Below are 13,622 nucleotides of genomic sequence, written 5' to 3'. Positions count from 1 at the left end.
CCAGGACCCCGGGATCATGACCTGAGCCGAAGGCAGACGCTTCACGACTGAGCCACCTAGGCGCTCCATACAGCTTATAATTTTAAATGGACAATTTTTAAGGGACATCCTTCATTTCAGTTTGTATAGATCTATCTCATTGTTTAAATGACGGTAGAGTTATTCATTATAGATGTACCATGATTAACTTCATCAGTCTTTAAGTAATGGACACTTGGTACCTGTGTGATCTTTACAAATAACAAGCAAAATTGTCCCAGATATCCAGTACATACATTTCTGTGCACCTGTGCAAGCATTTCTTGTCACAGAAATTTTAAGAATTGAAGTCATTAGACCCCTGGGTATTTCTAGCCTGTCTTTATCGTTTGCCCATTTTTATCCTCTTGTGATGCTTCTCTTGAGGATTGTAACTCTTTGTTATGATATATGCTGTAAATATTCTCCTACTTTGCCACTTCTCTTTCAACTTAGCTTGTGGTCTTTTGCCAGACCAAAATTTGAAGTATTTTTCTTGTTAAACTTTCAAGATTTCTGGATTTTGTGTTATACTTAAAAAGACCTTTCCTGCTCAAAGATTACAAAAATATCAGTTTACATTCACTTTTAGTACCTTTGTGATTTTAACTTTTAAAAAATAAATTTTTTACCTCCTTCACCCATTTCTCCCACCCATTTAAAAGTTCATCTTAACTTTCAAATCTTTAACTAATCGAGAACTTACTTTTTTTAATGGTGTTATCTGGGTATCTTTCTGTTTTTTATTGAAAAAAACCGAAACATTCCAGTAATATCTATTGACCAATTACCCCAAAGATTTGAAATGTCAAATTTATCATAAATAATTTATATAAATGTTTGTTTCTGGACTTGCCATATTTTATTATTCATTTTCTCATTTATTCTTCCAACTGTATTTTAGAATCAATTTTCAGATTAAAAAAATATTCTGTGGCAATTTGATTGGAATTCCAATAAATTTATAGGTTACTTTAGTGAGAATTAAAATCTTTAGAATATTGTTTTCCTGTCCAGGAACGTGGTATGTTTTCCCTTTATTTAAGTTTTTAGAAATGTCATTTGGTAGGGTTTTGATCTTATGAAAAAGGTCTTGCATGTTTCTAGTTAATTTTATTCCTTGGTATTTTATGTTTCCAGGTTTGTGAGTAGAATCTTTCCCTGCACTGTATTTTCAGGTCGTTTATTACTGGTATTTACGAAAGCTTTTTAAAACGTGCATATGGGCGCCTGGGTGGCCAGTCGTTAAGCGTCTGCCTTCGGCTCAGGTCATGATCCCAGGGTCTGGGATCCAGCCCCGCATCAGGCTCCCTGCTCGGTGGGAGGCCTGCTTCTTCCTCTCCCACTCCCCCTGCTTGTGTTCCCTCTTTTGCGGTCTCTCTCTCTGTCAAATAAATAAATAAAAATATTTAAAAAAAATAAAAAGTGCATATTATTGCAGCTTAGCAATCCAAGATGCACTTCTTTCATATAAATCTGCATTGTATCTTATAAACATCTTAGTTTTGATAGATGTAATGATATATCTGGCCACCTTTCTGAACTCCATTGCTGTTTCTATTAGATTTTCATTAGAGTCCATTGGGTTTTAGACAGACATATTTGCAAATAATTATAATTTTGTTACTTCCTTCCTCATTTGTATTCTCCCCCTCCTCCCCCGTTGCATGGGTCAGAATCTCCATAAAAATGTTCATTAACACGAGCAATAGTAATGATGATTTTATTAGGAATGCTTCTATGTTTCACCCTGACCTTTGAAATTTGCTTCTTATGATGTATATCATGTCCGGTCATGACACTCCTCTGTTCAGGAAAATCCAGTGGCTTCCCATATGACTCAGGAAAAGCCAAAGTCTGTCCTTTGCACAAAAGGTGCTACAGGATCTTGCCTCCCATTACCTCTGTGAGATCATCATCTGCTCTTTTCCACCTAGTTCTTTCTACCACAGTGGCTTCCTTTTGGTTCTTTGAAGGTGCCAGGTGCAACCTACCTCACTGTTTTGTTTCCCCCCACCCCACCTGTAATGCTCACTTTCTACATATATCTCCTAGGCCCCTGACTTCATTCAGACCTTCACTCTAAAGTCATTTTCGCAGAAAGGTCTTCCCAAGCCAACTTAGCTAATATTCAGTGTAAAAAAACAACAACAACATATAAAATACCTTTTATGACATTTGCTGGTAGACACTGAAGGAAAAATACTAACATATGTCAGTCCTCCATTTGGAGCTTCATTGTTCAGGAATTGTTAACATATTTTGATTCATGGCTCCCTAATCTGTTTGGTTGCAGCCTGACCTTTTATTTCCCAAACATAGAAAAAGGAAGTCCTTTTGGATTCTGTCTAGACGAATGTGATATCACCCTTGGGACTGGTTTCATCAGAGATTGTCAGGCCCTAGAAAGCCTAGTCAAAAGGGCCAGAACAACCCCTCTATTTTTCTGGCAGACCAGTCCTAGATTACAGAGTCTCTTAGTTATGAGGTTCTGGGGTCCAGGGCCCTTCAGACAGGTTCCATTTCTCACTTCCAGGTAGAGCCTGAAAATGTGCAGGTCATATCTGAATATATGGGGGGGGGGCATTGCATTTAATTGCTTTAGTGTACTGAAATTTCCACTTCATTATAATTCAAGGTTAAATATTCTATGGCCCAAACTGGGGAAACTTCCCTAATTTTGGCAGTTCCTAAAACAGTAATGTCAGACAATATGTACCTTCTTGTAATAAACATTACTTAGTCACTGGTTGAAATTTATAGTTGCAGAAAAATAGTTGATAATGGTTTCAGTTTCTTCTATCATTATTTAATTATTCAGGGTTTCTACCTCTTCTTGAAATAATTTTGGTAGTGAATATATTTCTATAAAAACATTTAGTTCATATGGATTTTCAAATGTTTGATATAAAGCTTTAACAGTATAGTTCCATGATATTTTAAATTTCCCATGTCTGCGATTATATGCCTTTTTGCATTCCTAATGCTTTTCCTTTTTGGTCAGAAACCAACATTTTGTCTATGTCATTCATCCTTTCAAGGAACTGGCTTTTAGTTTTGTTTATTGATTCTTTTTGTGTTTCTTTTGCTTCTTAATTCATAGAAACTTTCTGCCTTTCTTTTGATTTTCTAGTATTCTTCTCCTTTGTTATTTTCTACAGTTAAAAAAATATTTCATTAGAATACCTTACATCTTTCTGACAATAACAGTAATAAAATTCTCAGATGGATGAATTTTCCAGTTCAATTCTTGTCATAATCAGTATGTTTTGATATGTAATGTTCTCAGTGTCTGTAATTCATTTTAGTTCTAGAATTACCATTCTGACTTCTATTTTGACAGAATTTTTTAGAAAAATAAATTTGTTCGCTTGAAATTTGCATCACTGGGTAGATTTGGGGAGCAGTTATTTGCACTTTATTTGTTTATTGATTTTTTAATTCAAATTCAATTGGTCATTTTCACTTGAATGTGATAACTATACCGGTCAGAGCACAATGAAACTGCTACTCTCATACATTGCTGGTACTCTTATAAAATGCTATATATCATTTAGAAATTATTTTGAGAAGCACAAAAAATGTTTATCATATTACTTTTAAATAAAATGTAGGATATTAATATTATACAGACTATAATTTAAATAATGTGCTAAATAAATCAAAGCTTGTGGGGGAAAAAGGTCAGGAGGAGAAAGAACAAAATTAACTATGGGTTTCTTTTCAAGTATGATAGAATGGTAGTCTCTGTTTTATATACATTCCACTATGTTTATGTGAAAAACGATATTTACCATTTATCAAATGCTTGCCATATGCTCAGAGCCTAACATATGGTATCTTTAATCTTTACAGGTAATATTACACAACTCTGCAACTTCACCGTTTTAAAGTCAGATTAAGAAATTTGCCAAAGTTCATATAACATGAAATTATCAGAATTGGGGATCTCAACTCCAAAGCCCTTCCTCTTTCTGCTCTACCAGAGCTTCTTAATCTAGGGCTTGTGAATTTACTTGAGAAAAGTATTATATCTCAAACTGAAATGGAGCATTACCTTCAATTCTGACTGTAGATAATAAGCCACAGGAGAATTAGCAGTAGCTGTGACTCTCACCAGTAGAAGTCATAGATATTCTCATGTCGTATTGCTCTTGTTGCAGATATTATGAAATATATTTGACTCTCATAACTACTTAGAAATGTCAGCAGTTATTAGACCCACTACTAGATCTTGTTCTTTAATGTGTTAATAAGGAATCCATATATTATTATTTCACAAATTGGGTTTTACAACTTTTGCTAACTGTGCCTTCATATAATTAATTTCCTTGGGAATCCTGTGTATTTTATTTTCTGTATTTGAAGACTTTTTTCTCTGGGAGGAGTCCAAACTGTGAAATGATCCGTGGCACTGTAAAGCTTATGACTCCTTGGAGCTATACTTTGAAGTTTCATTGCATAATGACAAATTTTGAATTAACTCTTTAAGAGGCATCATCATTATACTGTTTAAAATTTTTAACTCCATTTAAAAATTGTTGCATATTCAGGAAAACAGTGGATAGAAAAATTGTACCAAACAGAATTGCAGTATGTTTCCTGCTGACTTATTTTAAGCTGCTGTTGATAATTCCAAGAGCCCTAAAAAGATCAAATAAGTAATTACTCTTTGTAGGACCCCCCACACACACACACACACATAGTAGCAATAATCTAAATTTATGACAGTATCAGCTCTCAGGCCTTACCAACCTGTGAGTTCCTCTGAATTGGTGATTGTGTCAGCAGGTCCGAAAAGAGATAACACAGATCACAGCACTTTCAAAGCTGTAAACTACTACAGTGTTACTCATTATCAACAATTTGAATAGGATTTGTGGCAAATACAGGTAGAAGAAAAAAGATTTTTCATCGAGAATCTAGAGGCTAGTGATTTATTTTTAAGGCAGATGTCCTAAAAATAATCTATCTTGGAGCTGAGTTTGCTCTTTGATGTCATGATTATAAAATGTTGCTTGCCTTTTCCCATTCATCTTATTCCTTTGTTTGCCCAAAGCACGGGTTGTATAAAATCTTGCCCATTTATTTTCACAGTCTCTGCTCTCTGTCACATATAAATGAAACCTAGCTCAGAAATGATATGCCTGCAGAATCACAGCATATTTACTCTTTTAAAGGAACAGTCATACCTCAGCTTGCTTCTATTCCAGATAAATAAAAATATGGTTATTTATCTGTCTCTTTTAATTATTGGATGACAGAAGGAATGAAATCCACAGAAAATACCAAACTGCTTTGCTTTGCAAACTCTGACAATAGTTGAATTTGCTTGTCAACACAATTTGTTGTGAAACATACACAATTATATAACAGATCCTCTTTTCTTTTTTTTTAAACAGAGAAAAAGGTTTTCGTAGAATATTATATAGTTCTGCAAAGAAAATGGTGCTAGAACTTTAACTTAGCAGAGAGGAGGAAGAAGCAACGGAAGGCCAATAATATGGGAACACTCCCGTGTTCATATGTTCTTTTCTTCTCTTAGGTTTGCTGAGTTTTTATTTACGGAGGAATTCAAGGCCGGCTCTCGGGTCCTTGAAAGTATATACAGCTTGTATGAAGGCTTCTCTGGGACGGTGTGCTTTCTGATCGATCTGCTGCAACCCAATCAGGCCGAGTTCCCTCTCTTCAGCGTCTTTGTCTAGAAGGCTCCATCTCCCACTGTGGCCCTGTAGAAGGTCCCTGAGATTTCCCGAGCCTACCCGAGGCAGTTTCCACATAAGCCACATTCAATGGTTATCACAACCATGAGCCTTAACATTGCCGCCAGAAGGAAGGATGGGAGAAGGCAGGTGAAGGCAACATGATACCAGACTTGACGGAGAACAGCTTGAGAACCTGCAGAATTAAGACCCCACAACTCTTCTAAAAACCACAGAGACTTAAAATTTCAGGGAATAGATGTGAAACCAGAGATCAGAGGAAAAAGGGAAAGAGAAATGATCCATTTTTCAGTTATGGCATAGAAAACAAAACTGAAATGTGGACTATGTAGATAAAATGCCAGTACCTTTGCAACTGGAAAGAGAATTTGGCCATTTGTGAGTGCCCTCCACCCCTAAATTCAGAAATAAACACAATCAAAAACTAAAGTAATTGCCCAGCTGAAAATTGCTAGGAGGAATGAAATGTCAGGTTGCTGAAGGACAAAAAAAGGAAACTCTTGGTTGTCTTAGGCCTTTACTTATTGAAATTTATCGTTTTTACTGAGTGGATAAATTTGCATATGAATCTCTATTGTTAATCATTAATCTGGGCACTTTAAAGGAAACATATCATAACCTTTTTTTTTTTAAAGATTTCATTTTTAAGTAATCTCTATGCCCAACGTGGGGCTCAAACTCACAACCCCAGGCGCCCCTAAACATATCTTAACTTAGTTTAAGTCCTGTTCAAAGTTTCTTTAGGCCTTACATCTCTTTTCCTGGTTCCTTTTTCTTTCTTAAAGCTCAATTGGAATAGTAAAATTCATAGGCTAGCAAATACTGTAGCAAGTGTTGCTGTCAAGTGTTTTTCTCAATTTGAAGCGTGAGCTGTGTCTATTGTTAATTAATATAAAATGCTTATGTAATCCCTATGAAGCTATTAGCTGAACTGTAAAATACACTCGTGGTAAAAATCACTCATCTCAAAGATCAGGGTAGCCACTACAAAGGTATGTCATTTCTGCCTTTGATGGAATACTGTGTTTCCTGGGACAGGCAGACCCCGGCTGAGAATGGGACCTAGCTAGCGATCGTGAAAAGAACATTGCTAAAGTTTATGCTGTTAGATTAAGAGATGAGTGAACTCCTTGGCTGATCACCTTAGTCTCCAAGACACAGGCTCCACTAGAAACTGTCTACAATACCCACGGAGCCAAGTTGTTATATTAAATTCTACCCTGCTATATACACATAGAAGTTGTAAAAACTACTTCAGGTAAATGGGGTTTTGCAGAACATGGTAGGAACATCTGTCAGGTCAGAATGCGAGCTTACCCGTTTCCTAGAATTTGGTCACTAGTGATTTCATATATCGGAGTAAGGAGGGACTTGCGTGCCGTACAAGATTAAAGAATTATTCAAATAGTCATTAAATATTTGCATATATGTGATAGATGTAAAAATATATATGTATATTCTACATCTATCTCCATGTAAACCCAAACACTTATTAAGTTCAGTAATTCCTAACTTCTTGATTTATAGATAAACTGGGAGGAGTTGGGAATACTCTGTTGTCTCAAAATATGTGTGTGTGTGTGTGTGTGTGTCTGTCTGTCTGTTGGCATGTATGTGTGTGTGCCATGTGCTGTGTGTGTGTGTGCACACGTGTGCACACTTATTTTCCTGGGAAGAGGTTCTCTAGCATTCATAAGATTCTTAAAGGATCTGTGGCCGAAGAAAGGTAAAAACTACCTTTGTATATTTTATGACTTTATGTTTGCACTCATCAGAACAAGTTAGGACAAAATGGTTTTGAAAAACTTGCACCTTTTTCATTTATTGTTTCATTTTCATATCCTCAGATATAAATATATGAAATTGGCTTCAATTGTTCATTTTGAAAATACTCAGGTTAGAGCAACACCACATAAATAACAGCTTCGGTTGACTCTCAAAGTTGGGTTCTGGAAGTTCTTTCATGAATAGTCTCGGCCCTCTCCGAAAGCCTTAAAGTGAAATGCCTTCTATGGAGCAGTCTCCTTTTGAAATGATAGTGGTACCTGCTTTTCAGCATCTGGTTTCAATTTCATTTCCTTTGGCCTCTATAGGCTGAAAGTAATAAGCATCCAGTATACAGGGCTTTATGGAATACATGCTTTTGTCATCATCCATCAACCTTTCAAGATGATTTAGGTAATTGATCCAAAGTCTCACAGCAAGGAAGGGGCAGAATGAAGATTCAAATCCAGGGTTTCGCTTCACAAGTATATTTATTCAGTACTCCAGACTAGAATCTGGGGATACAGCAGTGAACCAAAGTACCCCTGGAAGGTACCTTCTGTTTCTGTTTGCCAATCCTTTCACCATTAATTCTTGAAACCTGAAACCTAACGCCCTAAGAAGCGATAATCTAGTTCAACATATCAGTTTCACTTCTAGGAACTTCAGAACAACTGGACTCATTTATGCTCGCCCACCCTTTTAAGGTCTAGCAGGGTAACCATGACATTGTGCTGACTCTTCTGAAAAGGCAACACTTTTGTGTGTCAAATCCAAGCAAAGGCCATGTCTGAGTGTGTCTTTATGAATTGACACGTTGGTAAATTAGAAACAAGGGTAAGCTTGTTTAGCACTTAAACATGTTGAAAGTTTCCATTTTCCTGAAAGAGTAGAATTGTAGCTTTTGGAAGATCCTCTTCTATCTTGTTTTCCCAAGAAGGGGGAAAAGACCCTTAAGTGTTGTGGTAGAAAGCATGGCCTGTCACTTCTTATTTAATTAACCAACTTGTTCCATTCTAAGCAGTAACATCCTTTTCTGAATAAGTGCTTAGGCAGGTTGCCTCGTGAAGGTGACAGGGGCATTTTCACCACCACTAGTGTAATTTTAATATTAGTTACTCTATGTGGCATGAATAGCTATAAACCCTGAAGGTAACAGTGGAAATATTTGAGGATAGATTGAAAGAATCTCTCCACAATGGGGAGACTGCCGTATACTTTAAGAATGGGAAGTTTTGGAGAATATTACAACTCTGTGAATTTGCTTCATTAACACAATTACGGACCTTCTCTTCCACACATACCCCCAAATATCATATATTGTGCCCAATCACATTTCAGTCATCAGTTTCTACTTTTTTGCTCCATTCCTAACGTAATAACTGAGGTTTGACGAAAAGGTTTTTCAGCATATACACCCCTGTGATTCTTTAGGCAACTGACGACACTATTAAGACAATAGTATTTACTTTCTGATAATTTGAGAAACAGTCATTTTGTTGGTCTGTGTTAATTTGGAACTCTTCCATGGCACTATATAACTTTAACTTTCTTTGACACACTAAGATTTTAATCAAGGTAGTACTCAAATTGTTTCAATTCCTGTACAGAACAAATTTCAATAATTTCAATGCAACTAATGTAAGCTTGTGATTTATAACCATGCTAAGGAAACACATGAATAAAAGGACAAACATTAGTAATGCAAAGAGCCCTCTGCCCCTCACAGGATTGTCATGAGGTTGCCACTGATAAAAATGAATATAAGCCTGCTTCCTCTGCTTCTCTCTCTCTCTCTCTCTCCCCCTCTCTCTCCTTCTCTGTCTCTCATGAATAAATAAATAAAATCTTTAAAAAAATGAATATAAGAGAGTTTTGTAATATACAGGTCCTTTATATATTTTAAAGGGAACAAGTACCTACTATGTGCATAGAAAATTGTGCTCAAGTTTTGACCTCAAATACGCATGTCAGCCAAATGGAATCTCCATATGTGGATGCAGTGCTTGGGGTCCGGATCACTTGGTGGGTAAAAATGAAGTGTATGTTTTTTATATTCTAGAACCAATCCTGACCATAGTATTCGTGCCTCAGAAGGTTCTGATTCACTGGGGCTTAATAAATAAGAATAGGCTGGTTTAGCTCGGAGCTCCTTTTAATGCAAATATTTATTTTGCTTGCTGGAAACAAAGGATTACAGTGCCAGTAATGTAAGAAAAGGAGCTGGTAGGCGAGCTCTGCAGAGCAAAAATGACCTGGGAAATAAAAGTATTTTTGGTTGAGTTTGGTCCGCAGTATAATTCAGGCCTCAGGACTGTGTGACATATAGCAATAGAAACATACTCTCAATTACATATGAGGCCTTCTTTTGGGGATCTGGGTTATTTATTCAACACTGTCCCAAATTAATAGACCAGCCTCAGATTCGCCAAGGCCACGTTATCTTGGCATAAACTTGGCCAGGAAAGCAAATGAAAAGGCAACCAAAGGGGTGGGTGGGGAAAGCTTGCTGGAGCTCAGCATCTCAGCGTGAGTTGCTGAGGCACTTTTTAATGCTAAGAACCAGTCATCTTACTTGTGGGTTTTATTGCTTCCTGGGACCTCTAATCCCCGCCACCCCCACCCATCTCCCCACGATTCAGCAACTTCTTGTCCTCCCTTTGGTCTTTAAATAGTACATTCTGATGTTTATTTTTTCCTGTGTGTGCTTAATCATGTGACCTCCTTTTGCCTGGGAGGGCAGGATTTCTCCTTATCTCTTCCATCCTTGTCAGTTCTTAGCTAAAAGCTCCAGGCTCAATAAGGCTGGACTCCCCTCTGGCCAGAAGGGCTGACCTCTAGGTCAGCCGCCGCAGGAGTTGGGCCCGTTGTGCAGTCAGGCCACAGGTCCGGGACAGCTCACCCCGAGTGCAGCTGTGCCGGAGAACAGAATGACGGCTGCATCCGTCCTGCCTCTCCTCCATAAAGAAACCTCGTCATTTTATTTGCACTGCTGTGAAAAATCCCAAAGTTGATGCTACATTAAGTATCTGGGTCTTCTGCATTACCATAACTGTCATACCGGGGGTGCCCTCTCTCGCTGTTTCTTTAATTGAAAGTGCTAATGAATTGAGGCCTGATGGATGATGCCTTTAGGGTTAAGAAACATTTTTTAAAAATTCCCTTCAAATATTGAACCTTGTCATTTCCACCTAGACTCTTCCACAAATGGCAAAGTCCCTTATCTGCAGAAATTCCTGCATCTTCTTTTGCCTTCGTGAACCTGTTACTTTCACCTCTGAACTGAATTTGAAAAATCATTTAAAACGAAAACCAAATCATATTTTTGTTCTTTGGAGAGGTTTGTTAGTGAGTCAGATGGTGAAAAGAGCAGGCTGGCCTTCCTTTTCTTGCCTTTCTCGTCCGCATACAGTATCAAGGAAGAAGAAGCGAGATAGGGAGAAAAGATGCAAGAGGCGAGGCTTGACTGTGGAGGACTGTGAAAACACGGTTTGCAAGCCCTTCCTATTTGTCTCCTCTTTGGTTTTTTCCTAGTCAGCCCCCCCCCCCCGCCTCCCCCGTAGGAAATTCTGTGTGTGTGTGTGTGTGTGTGTGTGAGAGAGAGAGAGCGAGCGAGAGAGAGCAAGACTAACTTAGGGAGAGTCAGTCAGTATCACATATGATATAAAACCCAACAGCTCTTAGATATATATCTGAGTGGTGAATAGGTATATGCAAGCATACACTGATGAATGAATGGGTCTTCACTGTGTGTTAACTGCCCTCTAATAAATGAGTACATAATTAATGAGGGCCCTAGTTACACTTCTAGTTGTCTATCTTAAGCATTCATTTTCATTAAAACTTCTGCCAGGTTAGAGCCATTAGTAGCCAGCTACAGAAGATAACAGATGTGAGTTTCACAAATAAGGCCGCAAATGCGAGTCACATGCAATTTTAAATTTTTCTAGTAGCCACGTTAAACAAAAAGAGGAAATTAATTTGAATAATGTATCTGATTTAACTCAATGTATCCCAAATATTCCCATCTCAACATGTAATCAGTATACAATTATTAATGAGATATTTTACCTTTTTTTTTTTTGTCCCGGGTCTTCAAAATCTGGTGTGTATTTTACACTTACTGCACGTCGCACATGGGACTAGCCACATTTCAAGTGCTCACGAGCCACATGTGGGCTGGCTACTGTATTGAACAGCGGAGGGCTGGCATATACTGCTGTTTCACGGTACTGATGTGGTCTCCCCACAGCTGATGTATGTGTTTGTTGTTATGAGAGGAAATGGAGACAAAACACTGCATGTTCTTTGAGTCCTGTGGTGTTTCCCCAGATTCCGAACACTAATACCAAGAGCTGCCCTGGGGAAAAATAGATTCTGTGATTAAATAAGTTAGGCAAGTGCTGTTCTTTTACCCCCTTTTGGAGCTTTTTATGGTGTATTAACATATCACAGACTCGGAGAAGACCCTCTTGGATAAAGAAAGTTGTTTGTGTCTGTAACGTTCAACCTCCTGATTGTCGCTGTTGCCCAGCTGCCAACTATAAAAACATGGTTAGTCTGGCATGCTATGTTTATGGTATACTTATAAAATTGTTTTTTCTATAGAGGAGTTTTAATACTCTTCCCCACACCCCGGCCCATTAAAGATATCAGAACAATGGTTCTGTCCCAGACTATTAATCCCTATTAATTATCTTGTCCTCACAGAGACCTGAGGTCATTCTTTACTACACTTCTGGGGACAAGAATTCTGAAAATTGCCACAAGTGTCTCTACATAAGAAAAATTTCGTGTCTTCCCCTCCTTCTCCACTCTTCTTGGAGCCTACCTATCTCTACTTATTCTTTGTATTCAGAATCACCCGAGAGCCAAGATACATTGTCTTGTTCTAGAGCCACCTACTAAATTGAAACCAGCAGATTGTTTTAATGTCTTGCGCATGGACGTAGATCTTCAGAAAGTACCCAAATACACACCTTCCTCTCATGCTTTCAGAAATTATGAGCACTCTAGAAAGACGAGGGGAGAAACATCTGAATGTGCATATGTGTAAACACAGAATACAGTCTCTTAAGTAGAGTAATGCCACCCTGCTGTTGCTTTTTTATATTTTGTGTGTGGTGTTGATTTACATGCTTTAATGTGTACTGTTTTTGTAAAGTGAGTAAAGTAGCCGTGTTAGCAATCAGTTTAAAGAAGATACAAACTATACTTAGCAGCTGTCAATCTTCAGCAAATGACATTTTTGCCTTTGTTTTAGTGGGACCTCTGAAGCTGCCCCCATAAGTTTTGTTTTGCTATCTGTGTGCTTAAGTGGCAATTACTGATTATCAACTTCTTTGCTGAATTTGGTCCAAGTTGACTGCAGTAACTCTTATAATGTGTATGTATTCAAATAAGAAGATTGATCTTAATGATCAGTTTTGTCTCTGTTTTTTAGGACTTTAGTATTTCAATATTAGAAATGTCTTCTGAAGACGAGCAGCAGAATCCCTTTGCTCTTGAAAATGCAAAGTGTACCATTGGTTTTATATAGACTCTCCAGGAGTAGGAGTGGAACATTTGAAATGCAAGAGTTTGGTTTTAGAATCTGTCTGATAATGACGGGCAGCCCCTTCTCTAAAAAGGTAACAGCTCCCCCAACTATGAACATCTGGGGGAGCTCTACTTGGAAAGGCAGTCTGAATTTTAATCTCATGGATTTAAAGGCACTAAATTAACAAACATTTTTAAAAATGGATTTTGTAGAATCCAATTATTAAGGAAACACTTTGCAAAGCCATATAATGGGGACTAGTCAAGCACCACATGCTAGTTTTGGAGTGAGCATTTACCAAGTGAATAGAATTTACTTCACCAAAAAGATTTTTTGCACAATTGACAATACTTACAGTAATATGATTGTATCATTGGAGGAAAAAAAGCTCACCCTCCTAATGATACATTTCACATTCTCTAGTAAACTAGTGCAATTACTTATTATTTTAGGGGATACAAAAGAATAATCTGTCAATAGAATATAACTGCTTATTCCTAATTGTATCTAGGATTGAATACATACTATTATTTAAAGCAGTATTAAATTTTGAAGAACTGATCAATAAATTAATATTA

The 13,622-nt window shown here is 37.4% G+C and overlaps 1 protein-coding gene across 1 annotated transcript in view; it reads left to right on the top strand.

Moving 5' to 3' along the window:
- The window catches only part of LANCL3 (LanC like family member 3), a 90,292-nt gene extending 84,569 nt beyond the window's left edge, over nt 1-5,723 (top strand). The window contains exon 5 of the mRNA XM_028113543.2: nt 5,564-5,723. Coding sequence (XP_027969344.1) covers nt 5,564-5,723 — 160 coding nt within the window. The remainder of the gene's footprint in view (nt 1-5,563) is intronic.
- The last annotated feature ends 7,899 nt before the right edge of the window (nt 5,724-13,622 follow it).

This window comes from Eumetopias jubatus, unplaced genomic scaffold (genome assembly GCF_037043125.1).
Source record: "Eumetopias jubatus isolate StellerSeaLion01/CBP00866 unplaced genomic scaffold, mEumJub1_p1.0 scaffold_11, whole genome shotgun sequence".
NCBI classification, from domain to species: domain Eukaryota; kingdom Metazoa; phylum Chordata; class Mammalia; order Carnivora; family Otariidae; genus Eumetopias; species Eumetopias jubatus.
This window is presented reverse-complemented; position numbering and strand designations above follow the sequence as displayed.